The following is a 20,577-nucleotide window of genomic DNA, read 5'->3' on the forward strand; positions in this document are numbered from 1 at the left end:
TTTAAGTTTATACAAATATGGGTATACTTCTTGGTCTTTGCAAGGAGAGAGCACTATAGCTTTCAGTTACCCAACATTTAGGGATTCTTGGTTAGAGTAAGTTAAACAGTTCTTCTGCAGAGAAGAAAAGCTCAATGGCTGACAGCACTGATATCTAACATTAAACATCATACTTACTAAAAAAAAGAACTAAACCACAAAACTAAGGGAAAATATATTAGCTATATATAGTGGTAATGGGAACAGTAAGTAAAAATATATTAGCTACACAGTGGCGATGGAAGGATAAGGAAAAATACATTCATTAGTTATACATACTGGTAATGGGAAGCTTGTAATTAGACATAATTCTCATTAGAGTTATAATATAGCTTCTAAATAGTCTACTATTAAATAAAGTTTCATTTTAAAAATTAGTTTTATTATTTCAACGTGTTTGATTTGCTCAGTCCATTAGACAGGAGCACATGTTGACTAAACACAACCTAATGCATAACCTGAGGGGACTCGCGCATCATTACCTGATTGCCTGCAATGCTGACTGGCTGCTGATGGGTTCCACGGCTCCAAAGCTCCCCTCTATTGCAACAGTTCTTCACTACTGAAGGACTTCCTTATTTCTGTTTGCTCATCCTCTTGTTCCATAAGCTTCCTTTCTTGGGATGACACTCTCTCCATATACCGTGCATCATATGGTGTTCTTTGCAGGGAGTCTCTGTCTGGAAGTGGCCTCTGTGCCTGCGATGCACCGTGATCCTGGAATTCGTAGCCCAACAGTGGATCTCTCATTCCTCCAGGACCATTGAGCCCATCCTCAGGTTTCAGAGAAGAGTGCTTGTCCTCCTTACGCTCATACAGACTCAGTCGTTTCTCAACCACCTCACGAATCAACACTGAAAAATTATATGTGCAGAAATCACTGTGATTTTTTGTATTTTAGTAGTTATAATGCTGACTTACAGATGAGTACAAAATATTCACCAGCCCTCGTCCCTTCCCTGTATCATGACCTTTTATATAAAGTCAACATACTTACCTTCTGTGCCACTTAATGCACTAAATATGCATTATATTCAATGCCCGTTTTAACAGAATATAATTTATAAAGTAATGACAGAAGATATTAATTCTGATCAAATTATAAAAGAACCAAAATTAATACTGAGGGCAAAAATATGTATCTTTGTTAATATAATCGATATACTGAAAATTTAAAAACCAAAACTTTAAAATATCTTTCTTCTATATATTCTTTCTACTGAAAAATTTCAGAGGTGACTTTCCAATAATAAAATAAAAGAACTTACTGTCAACCACTGTTCTTCCAACCATGCTGCACTCCATGGTTTTGACAACTTCATTCATCAGCCATGGGAGGAATCCTATCTCAATATCTGTAATTTAAAAAGTTAACTTCATTAAGCAATTTTTAGGAATCATTATAGATTGGAAGAATTTGTGCTTTCCCCCTAATGTTACAGATACATCAATATTGTTTTCTTATTATAAAATGTCAAATAGACTTATACAGCATCACTTTTGTGGTTACCACATTCTCTATATATCTTCTGGTCCATTTCCGTTCAATTGCAGTAGAAACAGTATTTTTAGAACTATGAGCCCTTCCTTGGAGTCAAAGCTGTTAGAACTGACTTTATAGGTGCAACGTGAGATGAATCAAGGAGGTGGGGGGTGGAAGCAGGGGGTGTGGAACTGGGAGCAGAACTCCAATCCAAATGCAATGCAAAGCCAGGACTGAGCAATGCTGGCACCTCCACCTGAAGCCCAGCTGAAGCCTGGGGATGACAGTAGATGATCAAGATTCAGAGGTAAGGGTCAGAGGGCATCTAAGAAGGCCATGTAGAAATGGGTCAGAAACGAGGTGTTTCCATTAGTGATAAATTTGTTCAAACTGAAATGGAAATCTACTCTATGGTGTAAGCCTTTAAAAAATATGGTCCCTGGGCTTCCCTGGTGGCACAGTGGTTGAGAGTCCCCCTGCCGATGCAGGGGACGCGGGTTCGTGCCGCGGTCTGGGAAGATCCCAAATGCCGCGGAGCGGCTGGGCCCGTGAGCCATGGCCGCTGAGCCTGAGTGTCCGGAGCCTGTGCTCTGCAACGGGAGAGGCCACAACAGTGAGAGGCCTGCGTACCACAAAAAAAAAAAAAGGTCCCTTACAATATACATTTTAATGTTTTAAAATGGCTTTTTTGGGGGACTTTTCTGGAGGTCCAGTGGTTAAGACTCTGCACTTAAACTGCAGGGGGCACAGGTTCAACCCCTGTTTGGGGAACTACGATCCCACATGCCGTGCGGCATGGCCAACAAAAAGAAAAGGCTTTTTTGGGGGGCAGGCATCTAATTGTTATTTTTCAATGGTTGACAAGAGAGAGTGTGATAGAATATATATTCACTACTATAAATAGTCTTAATCTGAAGCATGAATCTCCTTTGCAAGCTTTTAAATGATCTATAACTGACTTTTCCAGCAACCCATGAATGCAGAAAAGGTTGCTGGCCTCTGTGACTAAAGCAAGAGGCCCAGCTAGACTCCGGGAAGCTGGCAGCATGGCATGGGCACTGGACCTGGAGTCAGAGTCCCAGTCAGTACAGGCCTAAGCACCCTCCGAATGTCCAAGAGCAATTCAAGTTCTCTGAGCTTCAGTTTCTATTTCTGAAAAATGGGACTTAATCTGCCGTACTCCCTCCCTCACAGCCCTTTTGGATGGGCCAAATGGTATCACGTGTGAAAAACACGACAAAAATTGCAAAGTACAATAGAAATATAAACTAATAATATTTGTCTGTAACCTGACCCTTATGTATTGAATTGAGTGTGTCATCGGTGAAAACTGACATTGCTAATATCTGCCCTCAGCCAGTATTAGCCCTTTGAAATAGGACCTGTGTACAAAGCAACATGGATGTAAGTGCTTTTGAACCCGAGGAAGGAGGGCGGCAGTGAGAAAGTGCCATCTCTTCCCCTCCGTTTGGCCACACTAAGCTGAGGAGAGTGGCTCTGAGGGGATGCTGGGGGATGGCTAACAGGTACAGGTTCTATCAAGGCTGAGATCAGGTTGGTTTGGTTGTTGTTGAAGCCTCCAACTCTTAATACAGTGCCTGGGATAGTATAAACACCTCATTACATAACCTCACTAGCTGTCCCCAAAGAGATTTTGATTGGAATAGGAAGTCTACTGAGAAAAACTTAGCGACAACTACTTACACATATAGATTACATATACAATTGACCCTTGAAGGACGTGGCGGTTGGGGCTGCTGACCGCAGGCACAGCCAAACATCTGCGTATGACTTCACAGGCAGACCTCTGTATCTGCAGGTCTGCATCTGCGGCTTCAACCAACCATGGGCCATACTATGCTGCAGTACGTGTTGGGTGAAAAAAGTCTGCATTTAAGTTTTATTTACATTATGACGTTTAGCTCCTAAATAATCCTCGTGTCACACAGGAGGAGACTGAAGGTCATCAAGCTAGTTAATGATAAAACTGGGATTCAAGCTCAAGTTTTTGACATCAAGTCCATATTTCTTTCTACTATCCAATGTTGTTTCTCAATGAAAGTAAACATCCTAAAATCAAGATCTTTATAATGCACCTCTTACTAGTAACAGTTCTTTCTTAAAACAAATTGATTGTAATTGATTTTAAAATTTGTTTCAGAGATAGAAAGATTCCAATTCAAAATAAAAATGGGCACGCGATAAATCCGAACCATGAAGAGGATGCTTATTGTGACAGTTAGTCTAACAAAGACCTCCACAGACCTCTTTCAACAGGATCATAAAAGTAGCCACCATCCCTGAGGCTGCTGAAAACAGAAGGGAGAAGGTCGGCCAGGTAACGCTGTGCAAACGCTTGGGCGGCGATTTTCTGTGCAGTCTCGTTATGCTTGTGGACCACTTGCCACTGCTGTTGCTTACGACGTTCCTGCCCAGAGAAAAATGCCACCACAGGTGGTTATTCAGCTATTACGTCTTCCCCAAATACTGATTCTAGTGAGCAGAAGAATTTGGACTTATATTTGTATCCAAAAGTGAACAGCGAGGTGTCTATTACCAGTTCATGTTTTTCATCAAGATTTTAATGAATTTCAACAGCTAGGTAGGTACTGAATTCAGAGGAGATGAAGCTTAAGGTAAAATTTGTTTCCTGATCCATTTTCAAGTAAAATAATTTCAAGATATACATGTTTGACTGTATGGCTGATATCAAAGCATAATAATAGTTATATGTATTTTTAATTAGTATTTTAAAGTATTGCTGATATGAAAATTACAGTTGCTTAGATATCTTTGATTAAAAACTTGGGCCAATAAATTACCTCATTTGTAATGATTCTTTGAGTTCATAAAGTTCAGAAAATTATAAAACCTCTTTTTGTTTTTGTTGCTTCTTGTAGCTCATATGAAATCTGTGAAGCTAATGAACTATTCTCTATCCCTATGTACAAGTGGGAACATTAATATATTTTCTAATTAAATCTATTTTCAAAGTTTAAGCAAATATAAATCTAGATGATTTGTAGACTTCATTTTAAAAAATATATTTCCTAACAGTAAATCAACAAATTTAACTATTTTTTTTTTTTTTTTTTTTTTTTTTTTTTTTTTTTTTTTTGTGGTACGCGGGCCTCTCACCGTTGTGGCCTCTCCCGTTGCGGAGCACAGGCTCCGGACGCGCAGGCTCAGCAGCCATGGCTCACGGGCCCAGCCGCTCCGCGGCATATGGGATCCTCCCAGACCGGGGCACGAACCCGTATCCCCTGCATCGGCAGGCGGACTCTCAACCACTGCGCCACCAGGGAGGCCCTTAACTATTTTTTGATAAAGTCTCCACCAATTATTTCAACAAAGCTAATTCTGTCAGTGTTCATTTTATAATTGTGAGCAAATAATCGTGCATTTGCACAATCTTTACCATCAGCCCCATGCTCTTTACACAATTAATTATTCACTTTGGAGGAGAACTGAAAGTCCATTTGACTAGGTTTTGGGTAGAATGTCCCGACAACTAAGCTATTCTGTGTGGTAAGCTAGACTCTTTGAGCCCTTTCAGGTGTTTGGGAACTCTTTCATCATTTATCCAGCCAGTGTTTAATACAGGGTGACAGTTATTGCCAAACCCAGATAGACTCTTATCTAAAGATTACTGAGCCTCGTGCTTCCTAACTAGAGGTTTCTGGTATATTTTAAAAATTGGATCCTAAAACTTTTTTTATTAAAGGTTCTAAAAACCTATAATCTAGAGAAATATTCTATAAAGACCCAAGTATAAATATTTTATAAAGACCCAAGTAGTAGACTCTACAGATGTGGAGCAAGGCTCACCACAGAGAAGAAGATCCAGAATTCTAGGCAGACCCTCTGCTTCTTACCGCCCACCTACCCAAAGATACTCCACTTTTTCCTGCCACCTTCTCTGCCACTGACTTGGGGCAAATTGACGTTCTTTCTTTCTCTAGCACTCTTGATATTTAAGAGTGCCTTTCACTGGAACATATGTAATTTAAATTGTTACATTTAGGAACTTTGGGAACTCTGTGTAGGTACATTTATGTAAACTGGAATTTAAAAACGTAATTCAGTCCAGGAAAGATCTGTGATCTACAGGAGAGACCTGAGCAACAATTACTACATGTCTTTTCTATATGTTGGCAAAGATCTTTAGCTCTGTTCATACTACATGTGATTTTGAACATAGTCTATTAAATAACCAAAATCTAAGAGAGAAACTAAAATTCTGTACTTTTTCCTCTCGGTGTCGTCTCTCTCGCTCTTCAAGTCGCTGAACTTCTGCAAGCTCGACGTTGCGTAACTCCTCATGTGCGCGCTGACGGGCCTGCAGGTTCGCCAACTCTTCTTCTTCCATTACTTCCAGAAGAGACTGCTCGATGGTCTTTCCCACCAAAACTTCTAACATTGGTTTAACTTCAAGGTCAAAGTCAAAGAGCTTAAACACACAAAACAAAGCAAGTTTAAAATTGTAATCATGAACCAAAGGCTCAGTGAAAAAATATCCAGAAGAGTAGCAATAACAGGATACTATTTATTGAGTGTCTTCTGTGTGCCAGACACCGTGCTGGTGTTTTATTTATGGTTTCTAATCCTCAAAATAGCCCGAAGGGCACACAGGCTGTTCACAAGCAAAAAATGATTGAGTCAAAGTTATAAAAAGACCTATGCAATCATCAGAATGAACCTCGATACTCAACAATTTTCAGATCAAACTCTGAAACCCAAGGGAAATATCCGTCTTTCTTATTCTCTGCCTTTTCTGCTCAATTTTTACTGGTTGTTTTGATAACGGTTTGAAGAACAAAGGAACAAGAATAATGGATATTTTGGTGATTCATCTCTAGGATTTCGAGGCAAATATATCCTTCTATGTAGATTATGAAAACTTACTTTATTTCCCAATTTCAATGACAGTACTTTCAAGTTCCTTCGAATCTTAAATCTCACTGAAGTCATTATGTATATAAGGATTGCCTTCTCTTCTTCAATTTCATAAACTGGCCTATTTATGCATTCCACACTGATATGAAAATGTAATTATTTTAGGATTATTTTCCTAACATAGATTATCTTCATAAAATTTATGTAATCTACAAGGAACTAACAGTGGAACTTTTTATACCAGAGATATTACTTTTCTTTATTTGGTACAAATCTACCTTATATTCATACATTAAGCAAGTATGTAACACACAAAAATTAAATATGTAAATATTCTAAAGACATTTCTAAAAATTTTTATTTCTGAACAGCAAAGAGGGAAAATGAGATCATGGTATTTAAAAACATGCAGACCTACTAGAGAATGGACTTGAGGATACGGGGAGGGGGAAGGGTAAGCTGGGACAAAGCGAGAGAGTGGCATGGACATATATACACTACCAAACGTAAAATAGATAGCTAGTGGGAAGCAGCCGCATAGCACAGGGAGATCAGCTCGGTGCTTTGTGACCACCTAGAGCGGTGGGATAGGGAGGGTGGGAGGGAGGGAGATGCAAGAAGAGATATGGGGACATATGTATATGTATAACTGATTCACTTTGTTATAAAGCAGAAACTGACACACCATTGTAAAGCAATTATACTCTAATAAAGATGTTAAAAAAATAATTAAAAAAATAACATTTCTGGGTAGCTCAGGATAAAACTATTATAGATAAATTTGGAAAGAAATGCAGTAAGTAGAATCTTCTTGACTGTGAAGTGGTTTGTATTCATGTTAAGCTTTTAACTAAACCTAACTAACTATTTATAAAGAAGATAGAGGGAAGTCCAATAATGTACTATACCTCTCCTTCTAGAATTTGGGTGGCCACATCTTTGCCAGTTTTGGCAGGAATAAAGAGCGGTGTTGGTGGTTTGTCCAAAAATGCATCTGTTTGGCATTCCATATCAACTTCTATTATGCGGTCAGCAATTTCTTCAAGGTATAATTCTAAGAGAACACCATATACACTGAGTTTGAAATTCTGGTCTATTTCAAGTATTTGAAACTACAGTCCCTTCAAAATAGAATTGAATGGATCAGAAAACAAGTCTTGGAATAAAAGTACTCAAATGTGGGGTTCAATTCACATAGTGTACTAAGCATTTTTATAATATTTGGAAGACTATAGAGTCACTCAGGCTAGAACATTAATTAAATGTTGAGAAAGCACTGAGCTTTGTATTTGAAAACAGAACTAAAGAAGAGCATGAAACCATAGACGTATGTAAGACACAAAGTATAACACAGGATGCAAAGTTAACGATCCATTTATTTAACGAGTCCTAAGAGAGTCAACTTATAAAGATTTGAAAATTCCTGGATATTTAAAAAAACTATGCACCATGTCACTGTGTTACTTGATGTTCCCTCTAGCCTACATATTATAAACAGACATATGAAACCAAATTTCACCTTAGGAATAATTTATATGTGGCAAGGGCAGTATGGTATCATGCAAAGAACATGAGAACCGGAGTCAGATGTTGAACACAGAACCTAGCCAAATTACATCCTCTTTGGGCCTCAGTTTCTTCATGTGTAAAAGGGATCATAATTATCAGTCACATGGGGTCTTCATAATAATAAAGGAGATACATAGGAAAAAGACCTGGTATAGTCTCTGAGATATAAGAAATACTCAACAAAAAGTACCTGCTATTCCATCACTTAATATTCTGATGGTGTAAATAAACACTAAAATTTAGCTCTCTCAGAATTACAGCTATGTTGGCTAATCACAGACATATACTCATTCTAGACTTGGCCACAACGTAGGGAAAAAACACGGAATGGTCCTCTTCCTTTCATCCTTGTTATCCAGAAATATCTCAGATGAATCCACTCACCATCTTGGCAGGGTGCAAGGTGAATGCCGAGTAGTTACACTGGTCCAAGGAGAACACCAAGTATTGTTTGACTATCAAGATTCTGTCAACAACACAGCTAGACCCTATAGGTCTAGGTAAGCCTCCACAGCTGACAACAGTCAAACAAGCAGGAAAAGCCTGGCACTAGCCTAGGAGAGTCCGCATGGCCCTGGGGAGTATGCAAAGCGAATGGAGAACAAAAGGAGAGACAAGAAGAGGCCATGGTGAGAGAAGTGGGCGACTCAGATCTAAATGGGTTTACTCCCCTCAAAAGACAAAACACCAAAATAAAACTAGATTGCTGTCCTCTCCTGTTGGTCCAACACTGATTCATGTTGGGCTATAAAAAGTAAGAAATAGGGCTTCCCTGGTGGCGCAGTGGTTGAGAGTCCGCCTGCCGATGCAGGGGACACGGGTTCGTGCCCCGGTCTGGGAGGATCCCACATGCCGCGGAGCGGCTGGGCCCGTGAGCCATGGCCGTTGAGCCTGCGCGTCCGGAGCCTGTGCTCCGCGACGGGAGAGGCCACAACAGTGAGAGGCCCATGTAACGCAAAAAAAAAAAAAAAAAAAAAAAAAAAAAAAAAAAAAAAAGTAAGAAATAATGCCAGTTTGAGAATAGAATATGTGAAAAGGGCTAAGAGAGAACTTAATTTGGTCATTAAATTCTTTTTTCAAAAACCCCATCTCATACTTTCAGCCATACCCAATGTAATAATAATATATAGTCTATGAGTTTGTTTAATGAAGGGACTTCTCCTACCATGTGACTGGGGAAGTACTGGACAGCATAACAGATACATAAATAATATAAAGGCCAAATAAAATGAACTGACCTTGAAAACCAAGCACACCCAGGAGCCACCACGCCAATGGCAGGCCCACATACCTGTCTGCACATCTACATGCTTTCTGCCTTCCACGGGTTCAGGCGTTCGTGGTCTGAGCTGCTCTTGGGCTCGTTTTTTGGCAAGAGCCCTCCTCTTAGCCTGTTGCTGTCTCTGAATCTCTGCAGGATCGGGCTGCCAAGGCTGAGTGACAGAAAAGGCTTCTAAAATTTAGAAAATATTTCTCAAAACATATAGGACTGCTGTTCCAAAAGTGATTCCTGGATGGTATAAAAGCATCTGTCATAGAATGCCTCCTGATTATCAGTGACTTGATGATTAAAAATTTATTTGAACTTTGGTAATTACAAAGGTATCTGACAAAACATATAAAGTAACTTCAATTTATGACTGTTAATTAAAATGGGTGCAGAATCCCATCTAATAAATTGTTTTTCCTCATTCAAGGATTTTTACCATGAACTCCTCTGGTGCCTAGTAAACCGATACAACCATTCAGTCACAGTAAATTTTAATGTGTAGTTAAGAAATTGAAAAGCGTTCAAATTTTTAAAAAATCTGATTTCATGGACAGAATTTCCTTAAAAGATATATTAGCTCACAAAGAAAATATCCTCAGTCCGAACGAAGCCTGTCCAAGAGCACAAAATAATAGCTGACTAAGGGATTAAAAGTATAATTATTCACAGTAGTTCTGCAATATGTGGCAGTCCTTGATTTCATATCCATATCTAATTTTGTAGTCCTTCTCTATAGCTAACTTGTCTTATCTCAAGGTAAATATGAAAAGAAAAGGAGAAATATAAAAGTACTTTATATGAAAATTTTTAATATTTAAAATTAGACTTCTAAAAACATTTTAATTGAAATGAAATTGTAGTTTTTTTGAAAAGAAAAAAGAAAATTACCTATAATCCCATCTTCCTAATACAATGGCTATTGCTATTTAAATGCATACAGTTTTTTTGAAGTTGTGGTGATACCATACATTTTATACAGTTTTCCTAACTTAACACTACCTATCGTAAATTTTCCCCATATTCACATTATATAGTAGAAAGAAGAGCATTGGCTCTGAAGCTCAAATTCCAACTCCTTAATTTATTAATTACTAGGATTAGTAAAGCTTGGACTAATAACCCACATTTTCAGATATTCAGTTTTCTCATCTGTACAATGGGAATAATATCTGTTAAGTTTTAGATTATAAGGAACAAATCAGATGATAATGTAACAAGTCTAACACAATACCTGTCATAGAATAGCTCTTCCCTTACATAGTTATCATTTCCTTTTATTATAAAATAACCACCAAAAAGAAAGAAATATCTTTACCAAATATCTTTACCAAAAAGAAAGAAATATCATCTACAGTTTTGTTTTTCTAATATAATTACTAATATCATTTTGGGATAATTCAATGGAGGGCTTTTCCTTTGTATAACGTGTATATTCTATATTATTATAAATATCATGCTTGATTTATTTCTATTTTATTAATGTAATTATAAATGTCAGCCTTGAAAGATTTAGGGTAACAGAAATACAACAAGTTCATTTTAGAAATGCATTGCCTAACTTAACTGTTTCAGATCTATAATCTCTTTTTAAAAAAGTTTTATTTTGAAATAATTCACAGAAATTTGCAAAAACTGTACATAGCGTCCTGTGTGTGCTTCACCCAGCTTCTTTCAATGGTGACATTTTATACAATTATAACAAAATATCAAAATCAGGAAATTAACACATAAGATGTTAACAGATCTTACTCAGTTTTCACAATTTTTACAGGCATTGATTTGTGTCTGTGTATATTATTCTATGTGATTTTATATATAGATTTGTGTAACCACTACCACAATAAAGATAGAGACCTATCTCATTGCCCCAGAGGAGCCTCTTTTATATTTCTCCAAGTCCCACCTTCAATTCTGTTCTCCATCTCTAGATTTTGTCTTTTTAAGAATGTTATATACAAGGAATCATTCAGAATGTAACCTTTTGAGATTGCCTTTTTTTTTTTTTACTAAGCATAATGTCCTTGAGGTCCACCCAGGTTGTTACCTCTATCAATAGTTCATTCCTTTTTTTTTTAATTTATGTATTTAATTTATTTATTTTTGGCTGGGTTGGGTCTTCGCTGGCTTTCTCTAGTTGCTGCGAGGAGGGGCTACTGTTCGTTGCAGTGCACGGGCTTCTCACCGCAGTGGCTTCTCTTGTTGCAGAGCACGGGCTCTAGGCGCATGGGCTTCAGTAGTTGCAGCACATGGGCTCAGTAGTTGTGGCTCATGGACTCTAGAACGCAGGCTCAGTAGTTGTGGCGCATGGGCTTAGTTGCTCCGCGGCATGTGGGATCTTCCCAGACCAGGGCTTGAACCTGTGTTCCCTGCATTGGCAGGCGGATTCTTAACCACTGCACCACCAGGGAAGCCCTCATGGCCTTTTGTTAGTAGTACTTGATTGCATGGATGTACCAGGTTTGTTTAACCATTTACCTACTGAAAGACACTTGGTTTTTTCCAGTTTTTTGGCAATTATGAATAAAGCTGCTATGAGTGTTCATTTGTGAACAGGTTAATATGTGAACATATGTTCCCATTTCTCTGGGATAAATGTCTTAAGAGTTCAGTTGTGGACTTGAATGGTAAGTGCTTGTTAGTTTTTATAGGCAGCCACTCAACAATTTTCTGGGGTCAACGTACCATTTTACATTTCAAACTGCAATCTACCAGAGTTCCATTGCTCTACATCCTCACAAGCACTTCATCTCACTATTATTTTAAAAGTTTAGCTTTTCTAACAGGTGTGTAGTTACATCATTGTGGTTTTAATTTGTATTTCTCTAATTTGTATTTCCCTAATCTTGGTTTCAAGACTTTTTTTGTGTTTTGCTTTTGGAAGTTTGATTTTGATGTGTCTTGGTGAAAATTTGTAGGTTTATGCCTTTTGTCAAACTTGTAGAATTTTCAGGCACGATTTCTTTGAGTATTTTTTCAAATCCCACACTTTTCCTCCTTTCCTGGGACTGAATTTAGATATTTTATAATGTAATTTAGATATTTTGTTATTGTTCCTCAGATCTCTGAGGCTTTTTTGGGGGCAGGGGTCTATTTTCTACTTGTTCTTCAGACCAGGTAATTCCATTGATTTGTTTCTGTATTGACTGATTGTTTCCTATGTCATCTCCAATAAGTCCATCTGAGAGGTTTTTATTTTGGTTATTGTATTTTTCAGTTCTATATTTTCCATTTGGTTCATTTTAATATTGTCTATTTCTTTGCAAAGATTTTCTATTTTTTTCCATTTGTTTCAAGAAAGTTCATAATTGTTCATTTTTGATTGAAGTATTTTTATGATGACTGCTTTAAAAGTCTTGTCAGGTTACTCCTACATCTGAGTCATCTTGGTGTTGTCACCTCTTGATTGATTTTTCTCATTCAAGTTGTGACTGTCCTGGTTCTTGGTACAATTGAGTGATTTTTAAATTGTATTCTGGACATTTTGGGTATTATGTTGTGAGACTATGGGTCTTAATCGTTTTAGCAGGAAGTCACCCCTTTTGTTTTAGTGCACAGGTGTGAGTGGAGAGGGAAGTCTACCACCAGGCAGTGAAAGCAGGATGCCAACCTGCATCACCTCACTGGTGCCAGGTGGGGGTGATAGTTCAGCTCCTTGCTATGCTCCACTGACACTAGTGTTGGAGTGCAGGGGGGTTGAGTTCTGGCTAGCACTGCCTCTTACTACCTTGTTCCTCCTTGTTGCTGTCAGGTAGGGTTGAAAATTCAGCTCCCTCCTGGCTCGGCTGATGCCACCCCAGAAAATGTAGGAGATCCATTTATACCATCTCTTACCACCTCATTGCCCCTGGGTGAGGGTGGCACTTCAGCCTCCTGCTCTGCCCTTGTTGATACCAACTCCATGGATGAATCAGAGGACTGATTCGTATTGTTGCTGTCACGTGGAGATCACGTGATATTAAAAGGTCCAGCTCTCCACCTTAGCCTCACCAATGGCCATGCGGAGGGGCAGGGCGGTTTATCCACTGGTGTGTGGCTGGAGGAGGGGTACTATGGTAAGAAGGTTTCTGTTCCACGAGGCCACCCTCTATCTTTGGATAGAGGGAGCAGGCTTTTCTTAGGGCGTGCCAGGTTCCAGAGTGGTCATGGTTGCAGGTTGCAGGCTTCTCTGGCACTCTGGGATATGTGAGAGGCAAAAAGAAAACCCATGGACTCACTGCCATGTTGTTCAAGCCCAGAGGTCCCTAGCCAGTCCACTTTCTTCTTTCCACCTTTCAGAATCTTCCTATGTTTGTTTGTGGTGCGACATCCAGGGTTTTTTAGTTGTAAGAGGAGGAATAGGAAGGAATTGGTGAATTCCTACTTGTCTGGAACTAGAAGTCTGAGTATACTTTTAAAGTGAGGTGTTGATGAACTGACTAAAGAACTAAAAAAAAAAAAGCACCAAATCATCATAATATTTTTTTTTAAAATAGGACTAAAAAAGCAGTGATTCTCCATTCTACTCTTGTTTGAGGTCTGGCAGTACTCATTGCTACTGCCACAAGAAAATGCTGGAACGTATCTATATCACATGTTTGAGCTATTGTTTCTAAATGCTGGCCCCTAAACTGGCTGTACCAGAATGGCCCAGGGAAGTTTATTAATACTACATACCCCTGTGTCTGGAGGTTCTAATGCAGTAGATGCATGGTATGCTGAAGCATACATATTTTTGAGTTTTCTAGGTGATTTTGATATATGCTGATTCAGAATGTCTAACATCCCATACATCCCATGTGGTGTTAAGCATTTATATGTCAAATAGTGTTTACAAGTTAACTATATTTCATTTCTGTGCCAAGAAATCATTCTTTTTTTAAATTAAATTTAATTTTTTTAATACAGCAGGTTCTTATTAGTTATCTATTTTATACATATTAGTGCACATATGTCAATCCCCAAGAAATCATTCTTAATATCACACTACATCTTACTCATCTCTGTATCCTACATACCCAGCACAGGACTTAAAACTCAATAAATATTTGTTGAGTGAACTAAAGAAAAGAAGCATAATTCAGACTTTTTGATTAAATAATGATAACAGTATTGGAGCATGAGATAATTTAAACAAACCTAAATATATTAGACCAGTGCTACTGAAAGTGTGGTCCTCAGACTCGTGTTGTCTGTGAGCTATTTGAACTGGTCTATAACAATTTAATTACAGAAATTGAGAGTAAGCATTTGGAAACTTTTAGAATAGATCTCCGCAGTTCTACTAACCTAGTAAAAAACTGGGGTTTGTATTTTTTAAAATACTTTTAATTGTGGTAAAATACACATAACATAAAATTTACCATCTTAACCATTTTTAAGTGCACAGTTCAGTGGCATTAACTACATTCACATTGTGCAACCGTCACCACCATCCATCTCCAGAACTCTTTTCATCTTGTAAAACTGAAACTCCGTACCCATTAAATAACTACTCCCTATTCCCCCATCCCTGGCAACCACTATCTGGCTTGTATTTTGCATGTCTTTTTTTTAAATTTCATTTTTCTAGCAATTCATCTTTACTTTATTTCATAAATGTGTTAGTCTATAACAGATTAGAAATTAAAAGAAACAAAAATTGGTCCTTCACCGCATGAACGCTCTGTGTTAGACTATTCACATTATACTTACCAGTGGTACTGTCTGCAGAGCATAAGTGTTGCCTCGGATCACCCTTCTGTCATACATTATGTTTCCGTAACGCATAGGTTCTTCAGCTCTGTAAAAAAGCAAATTCTAAATAATGACTGTAATAGAGTATTGGTATCTGTCAATTCATTTTTTAAAATTGAAGTATACTTGATTTACAGTGTTGTGTTAGTTTCAGGTGTACAGCAAAGTGATTCAATTATACATATAAATATTTTTTCAGATTCTTTTCCATTATAAGGTATTACAAGATACTGAATGTAGTTCCCTGTGCTATATAGTAGGTCCTTGCTGTTTATCTATTTTATATATAGTAATGTGTATCTGTTAACCCCAAACTCCCAATTTATTCCTCTCCCCCCCTTCCCCTTTGGTAATCATAAGTTTGTTTTCTATGTCTGTGAGTCTATTTCTGTTTTGTTAATAAGTTCAATTATATCACGTCTTTAGATTCCACATATAAGTGATGTCATATTTGTCTTTGTCTGAAGTCAACTCATTTTTAATAGGATTTAGAAATGAAAATATTTTCATTTAAGATGAAAATATTTTATTTTATTTTATCTTTTTAGCACAGTCCATAAAGTAAGGAGACAAATGGCTGCCATTTATGGAATGTTTATTATAAAGCCAGGCGCTTCACAGGTATTATTTATTGCTCACAATAAGCTTCAAGTTGGGAATGATGGTTGCCATTTGACTGAAGAGGAAGTAAACCCAGAAAGGAATCTGACCAAGGTTACTTAGCTAGTGAGAGGTGGAGCTAGATTTAGGGTGTAAATCTGTTAGACTACTTAACAAACCTGAAAAGAGCCCAGGTGAAATGGGGCTTGCGCTAAAGGACTGAAAAAATGTTGATTCCAGAATTGAAAAGTTACATTAATAGAATCAGGCTTAAAAAATGTTAAATTTATTATTGTTCTTTAACCTCAAAGATATTTTAAAATGATATTTTAAAAATATTAATAAAATTTTAACTTCAGAGGTCAGAATGATCAATAGTGAAAAATACACAGCTGATATTTTCATTTGAAATTCTTTAAACGATATGCCATTTGTGGCTATGAAACCAAATAGCGACCTATACCAATAACAGTACTCTCTCAGAAATGATTCTGTTAGGGGTAGTAAATTGCTTGTTTATCACATACTGAAACCACTGCTGGATAGCCTGACATCATATTACTTAAAACCCAGACATGCTTCACTGCTCATCTTACTTGACTCCTGGACAGTGTTCGGCTCAGCCGGCCACTTCCCCGCTGAAGTACTCTCCATCCCAGGCCTCCCTGATACCACCATATTATTCTGAATGCTCTTCTGCTTTTTCTCTGACTCCTTTCTCAGCCAGGTGTTTGCTATTTCCCCCCACTGGAGAATTTCCTCATGATTCAGCCTTCTCTTGTCCTGAGTTGACCTCATCCACTCTCAAGGCTTCACTTAATGTCCATATACCTAAAACTCCCAATTTTATCTTTAGCTCAGAACTCTCCTCTGAGCTCAAGACTGTACAGCCAGTTGACATGCCTGATGACATCTCACTCAAAAGTCTCAAAGGCAACCTCAAAATTGAACTAATTATCATTTTCCCACTCCAACTTGTTACTTCTGTAGTGTTCTCTACTACATTAAATGGTACTACTAACCACCCAATTGGTTTAGAAGCCTGGGAGTCATCCATGACTCTTCCCTCTTCCTCATTTTCTACAACCAGCAAATCCTATTGATTCTACCCCCCAAATCTTTCTGGCATCCATCCACTGCTCACTGCCACCACTATCGTTTACTGGGACTGTTGCAGAAGTCTCTTAACTGTCTCTTAACAGCATTTCTATCCACTGTAGCCAGTGATCTTTCAGAATGGAAAAATCCAAACATAATGCTTACTTGATTAAAGCCTCCTAGTGCTAATCAAAAGTGATAGTGAGGATAAATTTTGGTTTTGTTTTTATGATATCAAAGACAAAAAGAAAAAAATCCATAACATCTATTGCTGGAGAGGATGTGGGAAAAAGGGTATGTTTAAACATTTCTGGAGGAAAGATATTTTGTTCCATTTGTCTCTATTAAAGAAACACATGACTTAACAATCCCACCCTGGGAATCTGCCTCATAGATTTAAAAAAGCCAGTACAGGGGCTTCCCTGGTGGCGCAGTGGTTGAGAGTCCGCCTGCCAATGCAGGGGACACGGGTTCGTGCCCTGGTCCGGGAAGATCCCACATGCCGCTGAGCGGCTGGGCCCGTGTGCCATGCCTGCTGAGCCTGCGCGTCCGGAGCCTGTGCTCCGCAACAGGAGAGGCCACAACAGTGAGAGGCCCACATACTGCAAAAAAAAGAAAAAAAAAAAAAAAAGCCAGTACGTAAGGCTATTTACTGAAACTTCCTTCTTTGTGGTAAAAACTTGAAGTGAACTGAATATCTATCAATAGTGGAAAATTTTAATAACATATGGTAGCAGGGGATATCATGCTGCTATTAAAAACAATTGGAGGAATTTCCACAAAGAATTAAGTGAGTGAAGGAAGATGTTGAGAATTGTGTATGTTACCATTGCTATGAAGTAAAGCCCTTGTAGCTGTGTATCTGTATGTATATATTTATACACGTGTACATAAACATGTGAACCTGGAGAAAAGTACAAAAGTATTCATTCAAAGTCTTTAACATGGTTTGGGGGCAGGAGAGGGAGAGTAGGTTTGCAAGGGAAGGGGCTGGGGAATAAAGCTGTACTAAGAAAACCCACAGGCATGAGTGATAGGATAATTATTAAAAGATTAGATATGTATGTGCATGTATACATAAAGAAATTAGGGAAAAAAGGAATTAGAGCTTATAAAATGGGGGGGAGCCAACTGCAGATTAATATGTGTAGTATGATTCTACTTTGGAAATAAACCTTCTATACATATGTGCATATGCTCCTGTATGTGTGAACAAGCAAGGAGGCGTGGAAGAATAAGATTTTTTTTAAAAATTTATTTATTTTGGCTGCATTGGGTCTTCTTTGCTGTGTGCGGGCTTTCTCTAGTTGTGGTGAGCAGGGGCTACTCTTCGTTGCGGTGCGCGGGCTTCTCATTGCAGTGGCTTCTCTTGCTGCGGAGCACGGGCTCTAGGCGCGCAGGCTTCAGTAGTTCTGGTGTGTGGACTCACTAGTTGTGGCTCACGGGCTCTAGAGCGCAGGCTCAGTAGTTGTGGCGCACGGGCTTACCTGCTCCGCGGCATGTGGGATCTTCCCGGACCAGGGGAAGATCGAACCCATGTCCCCTGCTTTGGCAGGCGGATTCTTCACCACTGCGCCACCAGGGAAGCCCAAGGTTGTTAAATTTGGTTACAACAAGAAAGTGGGAGTAGAGGTCGGTGGGAGATAATTAACTCTGCCTTTATTCCCCCTTATTTTGTATTTCTCATTTGCTTCAACAAGCATATATTACTTTTATAAATTGAAAATTACCAATAAGGATAATTTTAAACTGAAAAATCAGACTCCTTTGATTTGAAAAATAAAAGAACTCCTTCCAAAGGCTTGAATCAACAGATTACTTGAATATACCAATCAACTAACTCGATAAAAAAAAAAGAAATTGTTCCTAATGAACCACCATTGATTCTTATTTCAACTGTTGGTGTGATTTAATAGGAAGGATTTGTAAGCAACCACTTAAAGGCACCAGGAAGTATTTCTCAAAGGAGTCCCTTTTAAAATTGAATCCTTTTATAATATAAATAATTTAAATTTTCTTGTTTTGGTTTTCTTAAAGTGGTAGACATTTCTTATAAAAGAAGTCTTTATTGTCAGAATAAAATACTTATGAATTTAGACTCTGTTTGAAATAAGCATCAAGAGCTACACTGCTCCTGTTCAGTCATTAATTCAGCAATTTGTGTTGAGTGCTATGTGTCAGGCACAGTCTTAAGTGAACAAAAGTCACAAAGGTTCCTGTTTGCATGGAGCCTGCATTCTTGGAAAGGTCTGCTGATTCTAAAATTTGAGGCTTACGGCAAGAACTTTAAGAGAACCGTAACATTTCACGCCCTTTCCAAATATGGATATTTGAATATTTGCAAAGACTGATGAATGTAAAAGTACAATTTGGGGTCCAGCATGTTAGCATAACCTGATTCCTGCCCAAAGACTGCTGTGGAAACAGCTTTAGTTGGCTCCCATTTTGGACACGCTATTGTGTGTGACACCTTTTTACCTCAGTTTCTTCATTTGCATAATGGAGTTATAGACCAAGTTCACAGCACTGGGGACTACGTAAGAAAACTGTAAATGCCCCTAGAAGGTGCTTGCATGGCACACAGTCGGCCAACAATAAACATCAGTTGACTCAAACTTAGTGAAATAAGTCGGTTCCGTCCACATGTTATCAATCATGCCAGCATCATCATCAGTAAGAGTTAACTAATGCCCTTTCTTGCTTCAGTTCTCCACACCACGGGAGAGTTCTTTAGGGGAGGAAATTTTATATTTCGCAGAGTGTAGAGAAGGGAAAGCAGCATAGGCAGGTTTTGCCAGGGCGAAGGGGCCAGGACCCCGCGGCCCCGGGACGTGTGTGGGGGCGGTTGTGGAGACCACAGAGGGGTTGGTTGGCTCACTCACGGCTGCATCTGGTTGTCCCGGTAACGGCGGCGCTGGCAAGGCAGGGCCCGGGGCCGGCTGGTGTAGGTGTAGGTGTAGGTGGCCATGGCCGGAGAGGCGCGGTCCGTCAACGTGCAGGCCACGCCCAGGGTCAGACCGCTTCGCTTTCGGTGAAGCTTGGCTTCGAAGCAGGTGGCCACGAAAGTGTCGTGGGAGCCGGAGAGATGCACGTAGTGCCAAGGGCAGGGATTCCGCGACACAAGGAGAGGCGGCAAGAAGGGAAGCGGGCGGGACGGGAAGTTGCCAGGGCAGGAGGTGGGAGCTACACTCGGCTTACTCGGTGCAGCACTGAGCCCGACAGCGCCACCCGCGCCGGTTGCCCAGCAACCAAGCGTTCCGGCTGGAAGCGGGACCTCAGGGAAGTTCCTGCTGGCGGGTTTCCGGGGGAGAACAGTGCGCCGGGGCACTTCCGGCTCTTGACTCCGCCCACCCAAGCGTACCTTGTAGATGCACCTGTGCGTGAAGGAGCCGGGCATGGCGGTCCCCCGTGGAGGCTTGAGGAGGACGGCGGCGGTCCCCGGCCCCACTTTTGAGTGTAGCTTTGCGGGGCCTGTGTTGGCGCCGTTCTCCCAGGCCTCGTTCCTTGGGGGCCGCCCTCGGCTGCTTCTCCCGGCACTGACGCCGCGCCTCTACTCCGGGCTGTCCACCTACGATCGCACACGCGTGGCACCCGGGCTCCTAGCTCTGTTACGTGCCAGGGCCGGGCCAGGGCTTCCCTGGTGCCTCCCAGCACCGCCACCTCTCCCGCCCCAGGGGCCGCCTGCCGCCGTCCTCCGCAGCTGGTCTGCATTTTCCGCCTTCTCTGCTTACCGCTCTGTTGGTAGTCCTTCAAGAGACCCTCGGGCGCACGGAGCGTGAAGGCCTGCCCCAGCGACGTCTCATTTTGGGAAAGGGTGGGCACTTTCTTGAGTCTTTTAGGCCCCCTTTGCCCTGAAGAATGAAGCATCATGGGGTGAGTCTGCCCTCAGAAACGCAATGGATTGGTTTTA

General features: G+C 39.8%; 1 protein-coding gene across 1 annotated transcript; it reads right to left on the minus strand.

The window, feature by feature from the left end:
• Positions 1–547: 547 nt before the first annotated feature.
• RSPH3 (radial spoke head 3) lies at positions 548–20,064 on the minus strand (the record flags this gene model as incomplete). Its single annotated transcript, XM_079716747.1, has 8 exons — positions 548–893; positions 1,308–1,394; positions 3,788–3,950; positions 5,769–5,972; positions 7,327–7,472; positions 9,279–9,420; positions 14,928–15,015; positions 19,550–20,064. 8 exons carry the CDS (start codon positions 20,062–20,064, stop codon positions 580–582), a joined length of 1,659 nt encoding a protein of 552 aa, XP_079572873.1. The 3' UTR covers positions 548–579.
• Positions 20,065–20,577: the final 513 nt, after the last annotated feature.

Source organism: Hyperoodon ampullatus (genome assembly GCF_949752795.1).
Source record: "Hyperoodon ampullatus genome assembly, chromosome: 12".
NCBI classification, from domain to species: domain Eukaryota; kingdom Metazoa; phylum Chordata; class Mammalia; order Artiodactyla; family Ziphiidae; genus Hyperoodon; species Hyperoodon ampullatus.